The 24,105-nt window shown below is 43.4% G+C and overlaps 1 protein-coding gene across 8 annotated transcripts in view; it reads right to left on the reverse strand.

Moving 5' to 3' along the window:
• The window catches only part of CUNH1orf226 (chromosome unknown C1orf226 homolog), a 331,114-nt gene that overhangs the window by 238,361 nt on the left and 68,648 nt on the right, over positions 1-24,105 (reverse strand). For 4 of the 8 annotated variants that reach the window (XM_021244677.2, XM_021244678.2, XM_004865159.3 and 1 more), the window contains exon 2: positions 5,769-5,840. The exons of 2 other annotated variants lie outside the window; for them this stretch is intronic. In XM_021244677.2, the coding sequence (XP_021100336.2) occupies positions 5,769-5,840 (72 nt within the window). Of the gene's footprint in view, positions 1-5,768; positions 5,841-12,604; positions 16,258-24,105 lie in introns of those variants that run through there. 2 more of the 8 variants (XM_021244680.2, XM_021244679.2) reach the window with 1 other exon arrangement.

Here is a 24,105-nt window from a genome sequence, read left to right on the forward strand (position 1 = left end):
AGCAGAGCTGGTGGCCAGTCTCCCACCACACGGGAGTCATCCCTTATCAGCCAAGCTCTAGAGCTGGTCAGGTCCATCCACAGTGTAATCTGGCCCTCCCCTGGAACCCCGCTGGTGGAGCTTCTTGGGGCTTCATCATCTTATGCTCACATGATTATCAAGTAGTCACTCAACCAATGTCTACTGAGCACAAATGCCACATGGGAGAGGCCGCCAATGCAGCTGCTAGCAGTGTCACCAAGAGGGGTACACGGTGCCTGCTGCAAGACACAGGAGGACAAGATGACCTACTCAGGAAAGGCCTCCTCAAGGAAGGACTGTTTCTGCTGAAGAGCAAAGACGCTGCTATTAAAGGAGCCAGATGAGGCTGCTGTGTATCTCTCGGGGTATTTATCTGCATTTGTGAGATGTGTTGAAACCCAGAGGAAGGCATCAAAATGATACCAATGAATATAAATAGCCCTTTATGGTTTATAAAGCATTTTTCACACATTATCCCAGATTCAACAATTGCATCAGAGAGACAGGAGAAGTGCCAGGCTCTCTGTTGTATAAATGAGGAAATTGAGATGAATAGCAGGTAGATGCCTCACCAAGGTCATGCATCAAGTCAAGGAGAAGATGCCAGACCACTCCCATTGCTCCTTGCCACCAAGTGCTCTGCTCACTGCATGCCACAGCCTCCCAAGGAAGCTAAGGAGGGCAACGATAGAGAACAAAGGACACACGCTGGTCAGGCACCATGTTAAGCACTAGATGCTCAAAGATAGCTGTGATGTCATGTTATCCCTTCCCCCAGGAGCAGCGAGTCCTCCCTGATCTGTGACAGCCTCCTCACTGGCTGCAGCATCTACTGATCATGGACTCCAGCTGTCAGTACCCACACCAAGCCTTCCCTATCTTCCCCAAATTGGGTTTGATCTCCCAGCTACATACTTTCTTAGCCTAGTAACATAGAGCTATTCAAGGCCTGTCCTGTCCATGTCTGAGCACCAGCAATCTGCAGAGTGCTACTAGGATATTAGCACAGCATCCCGAGAGAACCCACAGATATCTGAGGAATGTAGTCAGGCATGGTGGTGCACACCTATAATCCCAGCAGTCTTGGAAACTGAAGCAGGAGGATCTCAAATTCAAACCTAGCCTGGACAACTTAGTGACTTAAAGTCTAGGGAGGTAGCTTAGTGGGAAGGCCCTGGATTTGATCCCCAATACTGCAAAACAGACAAAAAGATATCTGAAGAATGGATGAAGGAACAAGCATACATACACCCAGGCTGGGCAGGGCCAGAAGCAATTAGACTTGGGGCATTGTTAGAAAGAAGATCAGAAGAGCTTGATTCCAGAGAAGCTTTGTCAGAAGCCCTGATAACTTTATCCACTTAGGTGTCTCCTCATACCAAAGACTGGACTAATCCTGAGATTACAACCATCCATGAGGTCAATCCCAAATCCAGCCCTAAAACACACAATATAGGGAATACTTCGGCATGGCGCAGTTCATTAGGAACCCCAAGACAGCATGCAACCTCCGAGTCCACTGTGACCATGTGTCCTACTGCCTGGGATCACCCAGTGTTATGGTTTGTGTTTAGATGTCCCCTGAAAGCCTCATGCAGTCAGAAGTGGGGCTTTTTCTGAGGTAGCTGGATCTAGAGTGTGTGGCCCTGGGATTGATTCATGGTGCAATGCTAGACTCAAGGACCCTAGGATTAAGGGTGTGAGTGCTACCCACCCTAAATAGTCTGGATAAGATAATAGGGCCATGAAGACCCAGTTAAGGTTGCTTGTTGGTTCCCTTGCTTGCTTGCTTTTGCTGTCCCTGCTTGCCATGAACTGCTTCTCTTCTGTGATATCCTCTCCCATGCCACTCTGCCTTGGAGCCAGCCAATTATGGACTGACACCTGTACAAACTGTGAGCTAAATAAAACTTTCCTCCTTTAACTTTAAGTGCTGAGTATTTTGTCTCAGCAATGAGAGAAAGGTAACTAAGATACCCAGGAACACTCAGATTGCTCCCCAGAAAGAGACCCAGCTATTTAAAGGGCTAGCACCCATGAAGGTATACAAGTAATCGAGAAAAAAAGTCTTGAAATCCTTCTGCACTGCTGGTAAGAAGACAAAATGGTATCCACTATGGAAAACAGTCTGGAGGTTCCTCAAAACACAGAACTACCACCAGATACAGGAGTGCACACTCAGAGTCCTAGCAACTAGGGAGGCTGAGGCAGAAGAATTGCTTGAGCCCAGGAATTTGAGATTGGCCTGGGCAACACAGCAAGATCCTAGCTTAAAACAAAAAAGGTCCAGCAATCTAATTTCTGGACATATATCCAAACAAAAATTCAAAGCAGGGGCTCAAAGAGATATGTGCACATCCATGTCCATACCAGCACAATTCATATTAGCCAAGAAGTACAAGCAACTCAAATACCCACAGATAGAGGAATACATAGAGCAACTATACATATACATATACAATGGAATGCTATGCTGCGCTCAAAAGGAAGGAAATACTGTTACTTGCACCTGGATAAACTTTGAGGCCATTATGATAAGTGAATTAAGCCAATCACAAAAGGACAAGTAGTATGGTACTCTCATACAAGATATCTAAAGTAGTCGAAATCATAGAAATAGAAAGTTTCTTTCGCCCCAAGGGCCACAGGAGAAAGAAATATATTTAATAGGAGCAGAGTTTCAGTTCTGCAACATAAGGCATTCTAGAGATCTGCTGTAAGAATGAGAATATACTTAACATTACTGAACTGTACACTTTTTTAAAGTTAAAATTAATGTTATGCCTTTTTAACAACCATAAAGAAATCTTGACAGCACATTAAAAAAAGCAACAGTTGCCCAAGACAGATACCATAAATTCAGAAAGAAAATCAGGAAAGTGAGAGACCAAATGAGAGATAAGGAGAGGGAAGAGCCAGCCGATCATTAAGTCCACATATGGAGCTGGGAGTCCACACCAGCTGTGGGGCTGGGAAAGGAACAGGAATGCATCCATCTGCCGGAGCTCCAAGGAGGAATGTGGGCCCCTGGGGCAGAGCCCTTCGCTCTCTGCCGGCTTCCCCCTGGGAGAGAGGTGGTCTTCACTACCACCTCTCAGCACAGCACCCCAGAGAGGATCCAGGACTTCAGCAGGCTCAGAGCCTGGTCTCTGGTCCTTACCACAACCGCTGCTCTCAGGGGCCTCGGGCCCCACTTTGAGGCCTGTAGCTTCTGAGCGCATAAGAGTACCCAGCAACCAAAGCCCGCAGAGTTCTGCCCAATGTTAGCCTAGCACTGTTCAACATAAAAGGACACCATCAGGCATAGTCCTTTACACAGATCCCATGCCCTAGTTCTTGACAGCTGTAATTACAGCCCAAACAGCCTTTGAAAGGGAAATTAAAAAAAAAAAAAAAAAAAAAAAAGCAGCCTGGACTTAGCAGTGAATTGTGAGTTTGGGGTAAGACACAATCAGAGCTTGCTCTTAATGGTAGGCAGTCTAAACAAGCGACTGGACAGCCAGACCAAACAGCTTTCTGGCCAATTAATTTCTCCTTCTAATTTAATGAGCTGCTCATTAGGTGCTGGAAGCAGCTCCCATGAAGGGGCTGCAGAGACAGTACAGGGGCCATGGCCTGGCAGACGATGAGGGAAGATGACGCAGGGCCACTGCAGTCCCCAGTGCCTCCACATCTGCAGAGCAGCCACCCCTCCCCCATGACCAGTCACTCCTGCCTCCAGAGGTGTCCTCCTGAGCCTCTGATCATTCTATAAAGTTGTGTTCCTGCCACTGGCTCCTGTACCAGGGAGATGCCCTGTCCTAGTTCCTTGCTTCCCAGCTGGGATCCTGACTCATATCTGCATCACAAAGAGCCTTCAGAGGAGACAGGCAGCTCAGCCCGTGATGTGAAGCTGAAGTCCACCTGTTAACAACAACCTGACCTAGAATTGTTTAACCTGCTCAATGTTCTATGTCTTTATCTATAAAACCTCACAGCAGGGGCCGGGGATTTAGCTCAGTGGTTTCACCGCCTGCTGCGCAAGCGCAAGGACCTGAGTTTGATCCCGGTACCAAAAACCTCACAGCAATATCCTCACCTCATCTAGGGTAGCTGGAAACAGTCACAAAACATCATTTCAATATCAAAACACTTCACAAAGCACCTGACATGTAAGTAGCTACTACTTTTGGTAGCTACGATTTGTAGAGATGTTACTTCCATAATGATAGTGACCTTAGCAACAAAAGATTCTGTCCTTCAGTCACATGTGAATGAAAGAGGGACTTTCCTTGGTGGACATCGAGTGACAGGCCAGCTCCGCGTCCACTCCTTCCTACCCCAGCAGCAGCGATGAGGGCAGCAGCCCTCCTAACAATGGTAACATCCCAGTCAGTCTCTGGACAAGGCCTCTGTACCTGCTTTCTATCCAAGGTAAAAGGAAGAGGAGAAGAGGCCTGGAAATTCTGAACATCAAACCTGCAGTCAAAAGGGTGATAAAATCTGCATGTGTCCCCAAGACCAAGCAGAAAAACCCCTTTCTTGGACTGGGGTGACACTTTACTTTTCCTTTCTGAGCTTCAGTTTAAGCTAGAAAATGAGGCTGACATGATCCTCACCTCCGCAGCTTGCTGTGAACATTAAAGGAAATTACTCATGTGAGAGTGCTTTAAAACTACTTGTTACTTAAGTCCATGATAAATAGTATTGTTGCATTGAACAGTAGTCTCAATAAATTCAACTTAATACTGAAAAAATAAAGCCAAAAGCCTGGGAGGATCAAGTTACTGAAGAGATGATTTTATTAGGTTGATGAACCATTCAGAAAAACAGGAGTAAACATGCTTATCTTCTTTCCCAACACTGCTGTCATTGAATTGAGGTTTCTGCTAATCAGATGAAGAATTGGCTGAAAGTGAAACTAACAAAGCAAAAGGAAATACCAGCATCAGTTCCATGTTTTCTACTTAAGCGAGATTCTAAAGACAAGGAACAATGAGCCCAAACCAGGCTACATCTGGAGATGACAAATCTAGCCATCTCTAACACCTGTTCTCTCTAAAAAGTAAGTATAATACAGTTTACCAATCCCAAGTCTACCTTTAAGATGAACAGGCCTAAGATAATTTCTCCTGTTTCAGTGCACAGAACATGGACAAACTCTTTCACAGTGGTTAGAAGACAATTTGCTTCTTGTCCAATCTCAGCTCTATGTACCCAAGTCAGAAGACACAGGTTGGAACATATGCCAAATGTTCTAGAGAACAAGAAGCAGCAGGAGAAAATGCACACACATGCCCAGAGTCTTAAAGCCACCAATAAATGAAATTTTGTTGAAATCTCACAGTCTTGAAAAATTCAAGTAAGTTTTATAATTCTATACCATAACAAATTGCCTTTTAAAAATATGCTTTGAGTCAATTACCAGCTAATTACTAAGCCCTTCCCCTAACATATTTAAGTCAAAAGGATTCTTCGCCATTCTTGATCACAACCTGGCCAACTGTCACACGTGTACCTCAGTATGTGGTGCCGCAGATTACAAGGGAGAGAGGATGGTACCCTGGGCCACACATCCACTTCAACCTTGGCTCTGAATCGAGACCAACCATCCAATGTGAACAGCCTCCAGGACAGCACAGGGAGAAGAGGCTTGGGGCTTGCAAAGGATGCAGCTGTCCATTTTGACAACTCCAGCACCACCTGAAAAGGCCAGCGGCTAAGACGCTTCAACTGCAGCTGCACACCCCCCCACTCTGACCACTCACCCGTATCCGGCGCATGGCAGCCACAATTTCCACCCTGCTGTTAGGTCTCGGCACATCCAGGCTTCCTACGTACTGTGAGAAAGAAAAGCACACGTTGAGAAGAGAGAGGACAAGTGTCCCTCATCACAGAATGTTAGTGCTTGTTTGGTTGGTTTTTGGTTTTTTTGGAGACAGCATCTCACTATGTAGCCCAAGCTGGCCTTGAACTCATGGCAATTCTCCTGCGTCAGCCTCATGCCCTGCTTTTTAGTGCTGGAGAGCGTTGGAGGTCACCAAGTTCATCTCCCCATTCTACAGATGAGGAAATTAAAAGCCAAAGGGTATTTGAGATTGTTTCTAAAATTATAAAAAGCAACTTAACCAGAAATTACTGTTTCCTTTTTATCTTGCTTTTAATCAGAGAGGTAGCAGAACACTGTGTTTAACCAAGCAAGCTTCAGAATCAGAAAGACTCCCACCATTATTTTCATGGCAAGGCACTTTGCCTTTCTTTGACTCAATTTCCTGCTCTGTAAGATTAAATGAATTAAAATCTATTACACAAAAGTACTTGGCAAACATTAATGCACCTTAAAAAAGAAAGGATTACATACTTTTTTAATTAATGGAACTGTTAGCCCTGAACATATTGGAGTCCTCATATATTTGAATAAATCCCTGATTGGGGGAAAAGAATGGACTAGATTTTTTATTAAAAGTTTGACCTGATTATACTTTTAAATTATTTTTAAAACCAAATTACATGCAGGTTAATGTTTAATATGTAAGTACTTTCCTGTTGTAAACTATGCAAATAATGTAGAAATATGCAGAGCAAAAGAATAAAGTCCTCACTCTTGACAGCTCAACACACATCTCTTTTTGTGTCCTAATGGACATTTATTCACTGACACAGCAGGGATTTTTTTCTGTTAAAAGGCAAAAAGGTTCACATTATGTTCTTCTGCAACTTAGTTTTTTGGGGTTGTTTTGGGTTTTGGTTTTTTGAGAGAGGGTCTCACTATGTAGTTCAGTCTGAACTTGAACTCACTATGTAGCCCAGGCTGGCTTATAGGCATATACTACCACACTCAGCTTAGTTTTTGACTTTACAACTTGGGCATCTTTCTGGGCCGCTGTTGACAGGTCTATCACACTGCGTATCATGGCTCCCCTACTTAGGGACACTTCACACTGCATCATTATGCTTCTATGGACTGCCTCATCGATGTATCTTTGAGCTCATCCAAGCTGCTCTTTATGTTAGATTCCTAGAAGTGAGATTGCTGAATCAAAAGTATAGATAATTTCTAAATATCACTCCATACGAGGATAAAAGAAAAAAAGAGGACAACCCAACATTCATTAAGTATGTACGATGGTGGTTCCTTCAAACACATTACCGTGTTTCGTACTGACCCATTGAGGTTTGTTTTTCCTGTCTACCCGTGAACTACATAAGATGGTCCAAGAGATAGGCATGAAATTAACAGCTCCAGAATAACTTACTCAACTACTCAAGCAAGGATTACATTAGTAGGGGAAGATAAGAATAGGACAATCATCCAAGCAGGAAAGCTATTTCCTGTGGTTATAGGAAAGCAAAGATTTTCCCAAAATTTGGAACAAAGGTCTGACCCCAGTGAGGAGGGCTTTGATCCTAAACACTGCTAACAGTGTTCACCTACTACCAACATCAGTCTGTGCTGGAGAATGCACTTCTGAGCAGCCTGTGAGCTGCCTGGCAAGCAGCAAGCACAGCATGGTTTGATCTCCAGGGCAATAGCCCCGACATGGCATATGGGGAACAACCTGCTATTGAGAAAGGGCCTTGAAACTGGACAAGGTGAATGAGTATATCTAGTAATACGGTCAGACTTCATTTGGTTGCCCCCCCCCCCGCCGCCAGGTCTGCTGGGGCAGCACAGTCTGTCAATACGTCATTGACCCACATAGACAGGAAAGCCGTGAGGCCCCAGTTCGTGACTGCCCAACTCGAAAGGCCCTCCAGCCCAGGGGGCAGTTTCCATGCTCGCTCTCCTGCACACTGCACAACAGAGGGCACTGCACTGCCCTCAACTCAGTGCAGCCAGGAACCTGAGCCTTGGGGGGCTGATGTTCCCCCCAGCACCACGAGAGGGCTGGGACCTCAGGACCCAGCAAGGTCACCTGTTACAGAGAAGCCTTTCCACGCTGCTCCCTGCTGCCCAGTGGGATCCAGGACTGAGCCTGAACACAAACACCCAAAAGAGGACCCCCTTGTTCCCCCCATCTCTCCCTCCTCAGGGAGGGGCACTGCTAGACTAAGGGTGCTGAAGCAGCCTGGAAATGTGGAGAGCACAGGGAGGACAGAGGCAACACAGATGCAGAGCAGAGGTGGCTTTCCAGCTCCTCACTCGATTCCCTAACAGGGTGGGCAGAGCTCTGCACATGAAGAGCTCGTGTTAGGATGCCAGCACTTGCAGCCTCCAAGTGCCTACCTCGCTACATCGACCCCACCCAGGCTAGTAGTGTGCACACACACCACACACCTCTACATACCCTCGCTGTACATATGTGTTCAGACACCTTATGTGCCACCCTCTTCCCTCGCACTGCACACCCATGAGCACATCATACTCACACCACACTCTTCTTTCTTCCCCCCTTCCTCCCCAATCACAAGAAGACAGTCATGAATCTGCCCTTTTGAGAATCCATCTCCACTAACCCAGCTCCACTAGATAGCACTTCGGGGGCTTCCAAGGAGATTAAAAGGATGTAAGCAGGTCTACTTCTCCTAGACAAGAACTAACTGTCCACATTACCATCATGAATCAAAAACAGAACCACAATGCAGGAAGCAGAGCAAAAGCCAGAAAGCCATTTCTTGAGGGTAAAACCAGAGGGTGACAGTGAATACACCTTCCTATACATGCGTACCACTACCACAGAAGAGTATCTCAGTAACCATTACCACCTCCACAGCTAGCGTCAGTCTATCCCTATCTTGAGCAAAATGTGAGAGACAGTGCACGATCAGCCTTGCTCCCAGAAGGGTGGTCTATGCAGTTGTTCTATTTCAGGGGTCAGACTCCATGCCTTTCCCAAGATAAACCACACCTAACCTGGCTGCCTCCTGCTTCAGATTGGAAAGTTTGTTTTCAGACTTGAACCTCACCCATTTCTGAGCTAGCAACCTTTAGAGACAGAGACTTCTGTCACTTCCAATAGAGATGGGCCAAAACCAATTCCATGCCTTCAGTCAAAGGCAGAGGTAGGTTACTGTCAGAAAGGGCTTTGCTTTTACTGCCTCTTCCACTGATACTGAGCTCTAAGAGTTCCTGGAACAATCAAGGTCAGTGGTCAAATGCCTGGTAATTAAGAGGAATAATTCCCAAAGTGGGCACTCATGCTCTCTTCTTTCCATCTCCCACATCACATTCTTCCTTTCTTGTGCTAAGTAACAGCTAATACTGGTGACAGGGACCTGTCAATTCTCTCCACACACACCTCCACCCCTGTATCTACACCACTACTACCTGACCCCAAAAGCCTTTCTGTCTCCTTTCATCCATCCAGTGGCCTCCTCCTTGGTTTCTCTACTGCTGCTGTGGCCTCTCCAAACCATTCTCCACAAGGCTGCCAGTGATCTCCTTGAAATGCAAGTCAGATCATCTCACTGCCTTGTTTAAGAACCCCCCTTGCTTGTTTCCATCTGCTCTAAAGATGACAATCAAAATCCTCAGCACAGCCTACACAGCCTGCATGGTCCAGCTTCATTTCATGCCAGTGGCCACTCCAATTATGTAGAAGTTTCTCCAACACACCTTTTCTCCTCACACCCAAGGGCTTCTACACTTGCTCTTCCCTGTGCACAGAACATTCCTGTTCTACCTGCCCTCCCCTAATGCTCATCAATCTCCATCTCCCCTTTGCTGCCTTCTAGGGAAGGTGAGATGCCGACAGGAAGAACTCCTGTAACTCTCTACTGGTCTCTTTCACAGCATCAATACACAACCAAATACATGTTGTATTCAGCACTGGCTGACCATATCCACCACAAGTCCAAGCACAAAAAAGATGCTCAAAACATTTCTGACTGACTGGAATCCTCCAAGAATGTTCAGGGGAAGATCTCTACTCCAAGGAGGAACAAAAGGAGACCTGAGGTCTGGATTTGCCTGGTCTTTGGCCACTGGCAGCATTAGCCTGCCTCTTCTAGAGTCGACTATGTGTAGTCCTGTTGTGATTCTACAAATGTACCTGACTTTTATGCAGGTACCTGAATTGGACATAAGCTAGGAGCTCTTATAGTAGCACACACAATTCCTGGCTTACAAAGAGATGATTAAACCTTTCTGTTGGTAGATTCTTAATCACCTGGCATTCTGTATGACATCTACAGCCTTCCTGTGTTTGCCTTCCAAGAATCCCAGCTGTGAGACAGCACACGGGGGCTCTATTCAGAACATCTACCACAGAGCTGAAACAGGAGAATAAAGTAAAAGAGTTTTTTAAATGCTAGGGCATATTAGATTTTCATTAATATCTAGAATGTATAAAAGATGCAAACTGGTTAATCAAGATAGGAGGTTATTTGTTCTATTTGTGGCTTCATTTCCAGATAAGCAGGAATTAACTGCATAAAGTATTAACTGACAGACTTGAAAAATTTTTGTAAGTTTCTGGACAACCTCAGCTTCAGAACTGGGTGAATCTTGGCACTAGTGTTTTCATTTTTCTTGCATCCACCCTATTTTCCAGCAATTAACCTCTGAAAACAGTGATAACTGAACTTCAGTGCCTCCTGGTATGTGAATTGTACCACAAAATGCAGAAAGAACCACTTGAAATATTCACCAATAGAACAATCAGCACCCGTAGACTTTTGACTGTCTTCCATCACTTGCCTCTGGGGACTCCCTTTATTTGCAATGGTTCTGTCAGATGTTTCCAGAGACAAGGTGAAAATCTGGATAACAAGCAAAGGTAAAGGCATCAGATGATTCTGCCTGTGATAAGGCTGGAGTAGCTGGTGTCAGACTAAGCCTCCCTCAAATAACAAACAAACTCTGAACAAGGTATAAAACGTAACTTTGTGTGGAATGTAGGACATAAAGAGTGAACAAATAGAAACTACTGGTGTTAGTTATCAACAGTGTATCATTACTGGCTCATCAGCTGTAACAAATGTAACACATTAATGTTATCAATAGAGGAAACTGGGACGGGGGAGACAGTACTTCTGTCCTTGCCATTCAATTCTTCTGTAAACCTAAAACTGCTTTTAGAAATAAAGTATATTAGTTAAAATAATAGTAATATCTTTGAAAGTCCTAGAGAGGGCAAAACCAGCCAGGATTGGCAGATAATCGACTCTGGAAAGAAAGGAGGGGCACTAAATGACACGGGTTCTTGCCTGGCAGCACGATCCCCCAAAGGTTAGCAGGTTGACTGGAGTTCAAGTACAAAAGCCACTCTGACAGCCTGGGGAGTCAGACACCAAATTGGGACAGTCCAAGGAGGCTGAAAGTGAGGCCAGAAATCTTCAAGCACAGCCTAGACAGGACAGAGATACCAAGCGGAGCGCCCGCCCTCCCCGCCAAGTCCCCCAGCCAGGATTTGGAGGATCCCTGAACTGCACTGTGCACAGGATATTCAAGGAGGCAGCAGAAGAGAATAGCTGGAAGAACAAGGAAGCCGAGTGGGGATCTTGGCTGCTGCCACTGCAGAGGAGGCAGAATTAGGATTTAAGAGCAGCCAAATTAACTCTCCTTAAGAACAAGAATCTAGGAGTGGTAGCATGCAACTGTAATCCCAGCACTCTAGGAAGCTGAGGAAGGAAAATTGCAAGTTTGAGCCCAGCCTGAGCAACTTAGCCAGACCCTGTCTCAAAATAAAAATGAGCTAGGGATATAGACCAGTGCAAAGGCCCTGTGTTCAACCCACAGTACTACAGGGGGGGAGGAGGATGAAGATGAGGATAAGGGCTAGGATGAAGACAAGGACAATGAAGAGGAGCAGCAGAAGGAGGAGGAGGGATGGAGCCCCTATAAATGGGTACAATATAAAGGTCTCTGGAGCTGCTGCATTCCCAGCTCTTATCTCTTCTCTGAAAACCGCTCAGTTCTTCTGCCTTGCCCCTCAGCATCCGCCACATGAGATTCAGGAGTAAAGCAGTTAGCAGATAGTTAATAGAAGGTGCTAGGTCTCTCCCAAGCTCCCAGCTTCTATATTCTGCCCAACTCTCTCCCTTAGGGATTCCAAACCAGATCTTGTTTCTATTCTGTACACTGCCCATCTCCTTATAGCTACCTGGTCTCCTGGCCACATCGTGTCTTCTCTCCAACATACACACAAGTATAAAAAAACAAAAGCAAAAGCCTGACAGCCTACTTGTGCCTAGAAGTCACCAGCTGTGATGTATCCATATCAGTGAGTCCCTTTACCAGCGCTCTACACTGACACCTTCCAGACACATAAGCAGGAGTCAAGGATTCAAATCCAGAAAGCACTGGAGGAGTCACATTGAAAGTTATTTACAAAAGAAGAATTAAAAAAAGTATATAAAGTATGAGGCCAGGCATGGTGGCGTACACTTGTGATCCCAGCTCTCTGGGCAGAAGGATTACACATCTGAGCCAAACCTGGGTAACTCAGTGACTCAGGGAGTCCATGTCTCACATTAAAAATAAAAAAGAGCTGGGGATGTAGCTTAGAGCGAAGGCCCTGGGTTCAATCCTCAGTAATATGGATGGATGGACAGATGGAGAGATGGATGGATATGATGGATGGATAGACAGACCAACAGGTGAAAGAAAGAAACAAACAAGGGGAGAAGGAGAGAGAGGGAAGGGGAGAGAGAGAGAACTTACCTCAGCCAAGTATCTGCCAGGGCTAATGAATGCTCACTATTATGACCCCGCCTAAAGGGACTCTTCTTCATAGTATCCCATCCCTGTCCTTCCCAGCATAGAACACAGTCTGCCACAGTGGCTCTGCCTGGCTCTCGTGGATTCTGTCTGTCTTCTCCCACAGAGTGTGAGTCCCTAGCGGACTGGGACCTTGTCCTTTCATTCTGTACTCCCAGATCTTAAAACAGGGCCTAGGAGAGGAAGCTCAAATAACTGCTGAATCACTGAGGACAGAGTGGCAGGCAGAGAAGTTAAGTGTCCTGCCCAAGGACACATCTGTTCATGGCAGAACCAGGGCTCAGAACCCGGTCCAGACTCCAGGCAAGTGTCCCTGCTCCAAAGGGAAAGTCCTTCCCTGCCTGCAGAAATGCTCTGTGCGGCAGCTGAGTGTCCTCTGAGCAGGATTATGAATGTGACCTGGGGAAAGTTCTCGGCTCATTTAGCATGGAACAAAGCAGCATTAAGTGCAGCAGGGCAGGAGCGGCCCCAGATTCCAGCGCACACACTCAGCCAGTGACCTTCTGCTAACCGCACAGGGGGAGGGGAGCAAAAAGAGCAAAGTTTCCCCCGGTCTCACTCCCACTTCTGGGACGCTTCGTGCTCTGCAGGTGCTAAGGTGACAGGGGCCCCTAGGGGTAGGAACCAGGAGCACTCATACCAACATCTACTCCTGGTCTTATTCTCATCTGCAACTGAGATGGAAACTCAGCACGGGCTCCTCCCCCACTCCCACTTGCTCACACACGCTCGCGGCCCAGAAAAGCTCTCAAAATGCTTGAAACGCAGCGGCACAGCACTATTTATTTGTAGCCTAAGAGGAATGAAGCACTTGTATTTCTTCCTCTCTCTCCCAGCCCATCTGAAAAAGGAAGCACTATTTGAAGGCCATCTGATGTGACTGTGTCACTATTGATCAGTAGCTCAGCAGGGCCTTGAATGTGCTAGAGATCACAGCAGAATCTTTCCTACTCCCCAACATTAACAGGCTGGGTGCAAAATAATCAAAATGATCATGGTGATCTATCTTTATGCTAATATCATGTAATTCTTTTAAATGGACAGAGGAGAGAATAGAACCATTTTATGTGCCTGTAGGGAAACTGTCTTTTGGTTCTTTCAGTCTCCATGAGCAAAAGCTGAGACGAGTTGGCCTGATTGCTCATCTTTCTTACAAGGAGAGAAAAGCAGAGGAGAGAAAAAGCAGTAACACAGAAAAACTGTTCTAGCCTTCCCACTGTTAGCCCTTGAATAAAAGCCTCAGATCTGCAATTAAAGCCTCTGGCTTTGGCACGGAGACAGGTATGAGGCAGTGGTCTGAGCAGGTAGCACTTTCTGCTGGCCTGCCTAGGAAAAAAAGGGAAAGAGAAAATCCATGGCATTGTGAAGAGAAACACTGACAAAAGTTGTGCAATAATTAAATTATCTGTAAAATAACCGGGTAAACCAGAAATGGAGACATAAACAAAGAACACTATGAAATCGATAGGGAAGCTAGATCAACGGCAGAGCTTATGTGGCCTTAATTATCATTTGATCCAACCATTCATTTTCACAGAAGGGACAATTGAGACTTAGAGAAAGAATAAAAATATAGCTTGTGAATGGTAGAATCGGAATGAATGTGGGTCTCCCTCCCCTGCATTGCCACATGGATACTGCAGTAGGAAATAAACAACCACGGTGAATACAAGCCAATGCCCCATTAAGGGCTGGGTCGGTGCATTAACTTCAAATTGAGCAGGGCAAGGGTGCCTGTACACAGACACCCAACTGGTTATGGGGTCAAAAAAAGGAGTGAAAAACTACAAGACTCCAAAATTTGCAGGGACCAGACAGGGGATCCTAACTCCTTCATTCAAAGGACCTTCAGGATGAAACTGAAGGTGTTTCATTATTAAAAATGGAGCAATGACCCCAAAAGAGGGGGAAAAGTGCCTCACTATTGGAGAACAAGGAACTGAAGAAAGAGATGCAAAGGCCCCAGGATGACATTGGAAAGGAATCTCTCATTCTTCACTTAAAGAATGAAGGCATTTGGCCCTGGGCAGCACTAAACTTCTACTCCTGCTCAATTCTAAGTATTCAAACTCGCAAAGCCTCAGTTTTACCAATATCTGTATTACTTACCTGTTAGAATTGTTGTAAGAATCTAAATTAGTTCATACAAAGCAAAGCTTTACAGTTTACAAAAAAATATATTCTGAACGATATGATATTCTTTGTAATATTATGCTCTTGTTTTCTGGGCCAATAAGATCTTAAAGATACAGAATGTGTGGCTTTGCAGTAGTCCCACTTTTAATTCTTATAAACTAATGACTTTGCGTACAGCAAAGGTAATCCAAAATGCTGGAAAGTTAATAGAAGGGCAAAATCAAGAAATTAGTTTCAACAGGCCCAAAGAGAAGAGACAAGGAAATGGCTGAATGGCACTAGTGGAAAGTACCTCGCGTGAGCAGAGCACACAGACTGACCAGTGCTCCCAGTTGCCACCCCTCCTTGGGAAGTGGCTGTGACACGACTCGCGGAACTCACACCGTGGGCTCGGTTTAAGGTAACCACCTTGTCATATTTCTCTCTGTGACTGGGAAAAGTTTCCTGAAGTTTAGGATACAGGGGCCACAGTTATCAGTTACCCTGGTGAATAAAACCCCATGAAGGAATAACATTTCCAGATAACTTGCATGTGCCCATTTAGATATCAAAGTTTTCTATATTTTACGTTTTTTTGATTAAAGTCTTCCTAAAATATATTACGCATTGCCGTAACAGTTGAGATTCTATAAACCAAAATTTGATGTTAATACCTCAGGATTCCACAAAACAATCACATACATCCATTAATGTATAAGGTAAAGATCAGTGATGATCCCATGAGAAATGGCTCCAAAGTACTACTATATCTTTTGAATCCTTAAAGTTAATTTTCAAGATTTTTCTAATACTTACTTCAGCAGAAAGAATGCTAATTATATGTTACACATTCACCTGTCTTTAGCAACAGCTGTCTCCAAATCCTCAAAAAAGTACTAGTTAGACAAACCTGGCAACATATATAAGGGAATATGCACAATGATCAAGTGGAATTTAGTCCAAGAATGAAAAGTTACTCCAATGTATGAAAATCAATTCATGTAATATACCATTTTCACAGAATAAAGACAAGGGCCATATTCTCAACTCAATAGACAAAGAAAATCCATCTGACAAAATCTAATACCCTTTCATGATAAAAAAAAAAAACACTCAACAAATTGGGAATAGAAGAGAACTTGCTCAACCTAATAAAGTGTATGTATGAGAAACCTACATCATATTTAATGGTGAAAGGCTGAATGCTTTGCCACCAAGATCAGGAATGAGACAAGGATGTCCATTCTCATCATTTCTATTTAATCTTTTTTTTTGGTACCAGGGATCAAACTCGGGTCCTTGCGCTTGCACAGCAGGCGGCGAAACCACTGAGCTAAATCCCCAGCCCCTATTTCTATTTAATCTTGAAGTAGAGGTTCTAGTCACAGAAATTAGGCAAGAAAAGAAATAAAAAGCAGCCAGACAGGAAAAGAAGAAGCAATATGATCTCTACTCACAGATAATATAATCTTATATGCAGAAAAATCCCAAGGAATAATAAATGAATTCAAAATGAAGCTGAGGATTCAATCCATTTACTATAGTGTAAAAAAAAAAAGTACTTAGGAATAAATTTAACAAAATATTTATACATTGAAAAAATTATAAAATAATGATAAGAAATTCAAGGAGCTATAAATCAATAGAAAGGTATCCTATGTTCATGAATTTGAAGATTTAAACTGTTAAAATGCAATCCATTACAAATGGAGATACAGAGTCAATGTATCCTTATTAAAATCTCACCTTTTTTCTTACAGAAATTGACAAGCCAATGCTAAACTTGTGCTTGTGAAAATATAAGGAGTTTTTCAACTAGCAGAAATGATCTTGAAAAAGAACAAAGTTGGGCCACGGATTTAGCTCAGTGATGCCGTGCCTGCCTCACAAGCCAAGGTCCTAAGTTCAATCCCTGGTATGGTGAAAACGAACAAAGTTGATGGAGTCAGACTTTCTAACTTGAAAATCTGCTACATAACTACTATAATCAAAATATTGTGATACTGGCCCATGTAGACATATAGATCAATAGAATTAAATACAGAGTCCCAAAATAATGGTTATGTTTACAACCAATTAACTGTTGTTGTTGTGTTTTTTTTGACATGGGATCTTGTTATGTTGCCCAGGCTGGTCCTGAATTCCTAGCTAAAGCAATTCTCCCACCTCAGCCTCTCAAACAGCTGGGGCTACTGGTATGTGCCACTGAACTTGTCATCATCTGACTTTTGACAAGAGTGCCAAGACAATTTGTTGGATAAAGAATGGTACTTGGGAAGATTGAATATCCACATCCAAAAGAATGAAGTACGACCTCTATCTCAGGCCATATCCAAAACTAACAATGTATCAACACCTAAATATAAAACTCTTAGAAGAAAACATAGGATTTTAGGTCAGGCAATAGCTTCCCAGATACGACACCCAAAGCACAAATGACAAAAGAATAAAATAGGCAAATTATACTTCACCAAAATGAAAAACATTTGCACTTCAAAGGAGTTCATTGCTAGGAGTGGTGGTGCACACCTGTAACCCCAGCACTTGAGAATCTGAGGCAGGAGAATCGCCATGAGTTCAAGGCCAGCCTGGGCTACATAGTGAATTCAAGACCAGCCTGAATTACATAGTGAGATCCTGTCTCAAAACACAAAAACCCAAAGAAGTTCATTAAGAAAGATCAATGGAATGGGGGAAATATATTTACAAATCATGTCTATTAAGGGATTTGCACCCAGAATACACTCTTAGAATGTGACAATAAAAAGACAAGTAACTTAAATTTAAAATGGGCAAAGGATATGAATAGATACATCTCCAAAGAGATATACACATGGAAAATAAGATCATGAAAAGAGGCTCCAAAATCAGTAGTTATTTGAGAAATGCAAACCAAAACCGTAATAGATTATCATTTCATCCCAGTAGGACCTACTACCTAGGATGGTAGAAGTAAAAAGAATTAAGATGTGTTAAGTGCATACACCAACTCCCCACAATGAAGGTAATCATTATATACTGCAAACATATACTAATAAAAATAAAACTGTAAATTCAAAATAAATAAAAATAAAACACAACAACATGTGCTGGTAAAAATGTGAAGAAATAGGAATCCTCATGTGCTACTAGAGAAAATAGTACAGCCACTATAAAAAACTGTTTAGCAGATCCTCAAAAAAGTTAAACACAGAGTTAACATATGAACCCAAAATTTCACTCTTAGATAAATACCCAGGAGAAATGAAGACAGATGGCCACACAAAATCTTGTACATAGATGTTCATAGCATCGTTATTCATCATAGCCAAAAGACAGGGACAATATTTGAATATCTGTCAACTGATAAATGGGTAAAGAAAAAGTTGTACATATATCAATACAACGGAATACTAATTGGCAATAAAAAGGAATGAACTACCAATAAATGCTACAACATTGTCTTAGTCTGTTTTCTATTGCTATATCAGAATGTCTGAGAGTAGATAATTTGTAAAGAAAAAAGGTTTATAGGCTCAAAGTTATGAAGGCCGGGAAGTTCAAGAGCATGGTGCCAGTAAGGGCCTTGTGCTGTTTCAACTTACAGTAGGAAGCAGAAGGACAAGTAGACATGTACAAAAGAGGCAAACATGAGGAATAGCCTGTCTTTATATCAACCAGCTCTTACAGTCACTAGTCAGATCTCACTAGAGCTATGTTCATCCCTCTTAACAGCCCCATCACCTCTTAATAGCAATGCATGGAATTAAGGTTCCAATCTTTGCATTTGGGGGGGGGGGCACATCCAAATCACTGCAAACAGACAAACTTTCAAGGAAGCTTAGGAAAAGAAGCTAGTCACAAAATTGTGTGATCCTTTCACTGCAAATTGTGCGATCCCTTCACTACAAATGTCCAGAACAGACAAATCGATAGAAACAGAAAGTAGTTACTCCGAGTCAGAGATTAGGGGAATGACTACTAATGATATACATTTTTTTTTGGTATCGGGGATCGAACTCGGGTCCTTCCACTTGTGAGGCAGGCAGCAGAACCACTGAGCTAAATCCCCGGCCCAATGATATACATTTTATTTGGGGGTGATGAAAATGTTCTACAAGGACAGAGGACAGTGATGGTTGTACAATTATGTGACTACACTAAAAACATTGAACTATGTCTACTTTAAAAGGTGACTATAATGTTATGTGAATTCTATCTCAATAAAGCTTTTATAAAACACATACACAGACACACAAGAACTGCTCCCCTCTCCTGCTTTGGTTTTACATGTAAAGGGCTCGCCCTTAAGTCAAGGCTATGAGCCTTTGTCCATTTCGGCTGTTCAAATATCCTTTGTTTGCCTTTCTGCATTGCTGGCTGTCAATGGATGTTTAAATTCACCAGATAAATAATTCCTGGGGATGGCCAGAGATTTAGCTCAGTGGCTACACTGCCTGCCTCACAAGTGCAAGGTCCCAAGTTCGATCCCTGGTACCAAAAAAATAAATAAAAATAATTCCTGGGGAAAATAAGCTATAACTGTAGCAAACTTTATCTCTTCTAGAAGATATATTTTTCTCTCCAAAACGTATAACATTTTTTTCTACATTGTAAGAGTACAGCAATTCCATTTCATGTTCCTACTCCCCAGTGCAGTAAAATAGGGCAGCATGTCACAAATAAGATTATTTCTGCATCATGCTGAAGCTTCCAGAGAAAAAGAATCCAACCACCCTGCCTCTTCTAGGGCTGCCTGGATAACCAGGTTCACTGGGCACCCTCAAAACACAAATAGTACCAATCTTCTGGGCAGTAATGTATTTTTTAAGACATAGCAAGAAAAGTGTTAAAAAATACATTACACATTTTCCAACTTATAAATCCAAGTATTCAAAGACTGTGTCCAAAAGGGTAAAAAGGAAGAAAATCATGTCATGGTAAAATTAAAAGAAACAAACGGAATTTCAGGGTTGGAAAGGCCCTTAAACAAACACCACACTGCCTAACGCCCCCGCCTTCCTTCCACACACACGAGGTCTTCACCTCTCTATCAATTCCTGCCAAAGTGGTGACCAACCTAGGCTCACGTGCTGCACTGAAGAGGAGGTTGCCACAGCAGTTGGAGAGGTATCCTCCAAGGCAAGCTAAATCTGGTCTCTGTAAAGATTCAGTCCATGCTCTCCCGAAATATGTAAAGATACTTCTCATCAGCCTGGCAACCCTCGGCCTCTCATTTCATTATAGCTCTTCTTGTCTTTTTCCTCCCCAGGACTGGAGATTGAATCCAGGTGCAATCTACCACTGAGCTACATCCCCAGACCTTTTTTTATTTTTTATTTTAAGGCAGGGTCTCACTAAGTTGCCCGAGCTGGCCCTGAATTTGCAATCCTCCTGTCTCAGAATCCCAAGCTGCTGGGATTACAGATAATGTGCCATCGTGCCCGGCACCTCCTCAGACCTTTAGCAGCACATAGAGGACATTATGGACAAGGCTTTGCTATTCTCAAAATGTGTGCTCAGGTTACAAGCTCTGCCAAGCATTATCATGAACACCCTGTGACTGGTTCAGACAAAGGAGGGAGCAGCTTAAAAACAGAGGGTTGAGGGAAAACAAAGTAAGTGTGTAGAAGGAAGAAGTAGGAGGAACCAGCAGAGGTGCCCATGAAGGCCGGCTGCTGAGGGACAGCTCAGCAGGCTGCGCTTTCATCCAGATGCCAGCCAAATCCTGTGTTCCACAGGCAGACAGGAGCCCCCCTCCACTCCAGGCTTAACCCTCTGCTGTGATGATTTGCAACCTGTGTGGAGCAGACACAACAGATACCTGTTTCTCTTCTCTCGTGCAGGGTTGAGAGGGGGCCGATGCAGAGGCAGAGCAGGGTTAAAGAGCAGCTCAGGCAGTTTGTTTCTGGTGACTCTTGCCTCTCCCTTTAGTTCCCACCCTACATCTTTCCTGGGACCCGTGTTTAACCCTCTTCCTGGTGTAGTACCAATCCTCTGTTGCATTCCCTTTTGCCTCCCATTTCCCCACCAAAGCTTCCCTGTCCTGGACCGGGATTTAGCTCAAAAGCTCATGGTCCTGAGTTTGATCCCTGGTACTAAAAAAAAAAAAAAGCTTCCCTGTCCTATACTCTAAGCCCTCAGCCTCCCTTCATTCCATAGGAAAGCTAATTCAATAGAAAAATTCATGTTAGGGCAACACAGAGAGCAAAAGGCTTCATTTGTTTGCCCAGTGAGACGTCATACTCATACCTTAACTGCATCTCACAGAAACCAAAAGTTTCTGGCACTGAGCAGCAGCAGATCCATATAGTGAATATTTGGAGACAGAGATGCCTATTAACTTTCACCTGCAAATTATAGCATGGAAGCTTCCATCCATTCTGGCTAAATGATGCCCTGCACAGAGAATTATAGGGGCTGGGATTAAAGACTTTTAAGGGTAGTAATGAAGTGTAGCAGGAAAAACCTGGGCTTTGAAACCAGGTCTGGACTGAAATCTGAGCTTCAGTTTCTTCTATAACATGGGAAGAATATTATCTCCTTTTCAAAGCCACTGTAAAAATTAAATAAGATAACATTAATAAAAACATTTACATCTTCTTTCAGCTTCCTATCTAGGGTAGTTCCCCCTGTTATACTTGGTTCCACTAATCACATCAGCATTGTAAGCTAATATCTGCTTGACTTACTTAGATTACCTGTGTCTCCCCTAACTAGACTCCAATGGTAACTCCAAGATTTTCAGAGCACCTTGTACAAAACCTGGCCCTTCATACAAATGAAAGGACAAATGGTAGCTTTTCCTGTTTTGAAAGAGGAACCTTGAAGATGCTATCTGGCTTTTTTACCTACCTTCAGGCAGTCCACACCTCCCACACCATAGATTCCATCTTATTTTCCAACTTCTCATGGTGACCCACCCAAGAGACCTCATAGCAGAGGAGTTAGTCACTCTCCTTAACATCATCATCACCACAAAATAGTAAATTTAAAAAAACAAGAAAACAGCAAATTCTTTTGCAATGATTTTTCAGGTAGGGCAACCCATGGAAGCTAAATGAGGTAAGAAGTCTGTGAACTCGAGTCAAAGCAAGAAGTCCTCTCACCAAAAGGCAGAAAGGAAGAGGGAGAGAAAAAGCTACAAGGATAACCAGGGAGACAAGAGCACACTGGCTGGTGGATGGAAGGAGGTGGGGTGCAAGGCATCCCTGCACTGTGCAGACAGATTTCCCCAGAAAGGGCAGGGTGGGGGCCAGGCAGAGACACAGACAGAGTGAGTCAGTGCTAAAAGAGAAGCAGCTCCAAGGTCTCTCAGTCCCACCTCTTCCTTTATTCCACCAAGGGAGGACACTGATGTCTAAGGAGCAAGTATTTTGCTCAAAGTCACCCAGACTATTAGAGTCAAAGTGAGACTATGGCCCAGGTATCCTGGCTTCAAAGCAAATGACCTAAAAAATAAGAGTATAACAGAATCAAATGAAAAGGTTCAGTGGTTCTGATTCCAGCTTTACCACTTTTTAACTGCTCTATGAACGTGAACCAGCTGGTCAATTCCATGCACCTTCCCTTCTTGTCTATGAAATTTAACTCCAAAGGCTTGTTTTGGAATTATAGAAAAGCATGTACTACTTCTCACATTAGAAACCTCCCCCACCTCCAGAACTGGGGATTGAACCTAGGGGCTTTGCAATGATCTCCAGTCCAAGCCCTTTCTAAATTTTTTTATTTTGAGACAGGATCTTGCTAAATTGCTAAATTGGTTGGGTTGAGCTGGAATTTGTAATCCTCCTGCCTTAGGTTCCCAAAATGCTGGGATTACAGGCATTCACCACCAATCACCAGACTCACTTCTTTATTAAAAATATTAGAGCACCTTTCTTTTGTCATAGACAAAAAAAATCAAGAAGAAGAGACCATAAAGATATATATGAATGTTTGGAAATGATCATAGGATTCTGAATGAATACAAGCAGAGCCAGAAAGGGAAAATGAAGAGCCTCAGACAGTACAGAACAGGCTGCAAACAAGATCTCTGGGACTCAAAAAATTCTTCAGGGACCGGGGATTTAGCTCAGTGGTTTTGCTACCTGCTGTGCAAACCTGAGTTTGATCCCCAGTACCAAAAAAAAAATTCTTCAGGAAATGAAAAGATTCACCACAGCCAGTTTATGGACTAAGCCTCTAGTGTTTGTGTATTGATGGGTTATCGTGGAAGTGGCTTTATTTTAATAGCTAGATCCACTTGCACTATTTCATCCTGTGATACCCTCTACCATATTATAATCTAGCAGGAAAGATCTTACCAGATGCTGAACAGATGTGGCACCATGTCCTTGGACTTCCCAGGCATCAGAATATGAGCAGCATAAACTACTTTTCTTTATAAATTACACAGCCTTATACATTTTGTTATAACCAAAGACAGTGAACAAAGACACTAGGCCTCGGCCCCATTTTGCCAGGGTCACAGGGATAGCCCCTGGAAACTGACACTCCACCATGTCAGCTTCTCCCAGAATCTCTACCAGGATGGATGGGGGTAGGGGCAGGAGAAAATTAAAATAAAATGCTACTCAAGCACATAACACAATTGTTAACAATCCCATATTAATATTAATGTATGTACTTTTGTGCAAACCCCTCACCCATCTCCACAAAGTCTTATCCTCTTGGGCCACTGTCCCCACATTTGCAAAACCAAACCAAAGGAAAACCATGTATCCCATCATCACTGCTGCCCTCCAGTTCAGCAGAAGGACAGGCAACCTCAAGTAAGAGCCACCCAGAAAATTCCTCCTGAAAACCTGACCCCCAGAAACTAGGAGATAATAAATGGATTGTGGTTGTTTTAAGCTGTTAAGTTTTGAGGCAATTGGCTGCTAGTATGTAGGGCATATGTTTATATCAACCAGAGTTATCTACCACATCAACACAGCATGTATTGTAAACATCAAAGGAGGCATTGTGGCACATGCCTGCAATCCCTGGGCAACTTGGTGAGACTCCATCTTAAAATAAAAAAAATAAAAAGAGCTGGAGATGTAGCTCACTGTGAAACCCTTAGGTTCAACCCTCAGTACTGCAAAAGCTAATGAGTTAATTAATTCAAATAAAAAGTCAAAGGAGCTGCCTAATGCAGTCTGTTCTCTGGGGTTACATTTAACATTTACCATGAGGAACTGATAGAGGTTTCGAAGACCACACCAGCACTCCTCCCTCACACACCTGGGTATCCTCACAGACCCTACATGTATGTTCCAGGCCAGGCATAGCTGTTATATCTCTCTTTTTTTTTAAATTCTTTTATTGGTACATTTTAGGTATACAGTAAGTTTACATTTATCATT

Source organism: Heterocephalus glaber, unplaced genomic scaffold, assembly GCF_053883595.1.
Source record: "Heterocephalus glaber isolate CG9 unplaced genomic scaffold, H.glaber_assembly_v1.0 deba00001561, whole genome shotgun sequence".
In the NCBI taxonomy this organism is placed as follows: Eukaryota; Metazoa; Chordata; class Mammalia; order Rodentia; family Bathyergidae; genus Heterocephalus; species Heterocephalus glaber.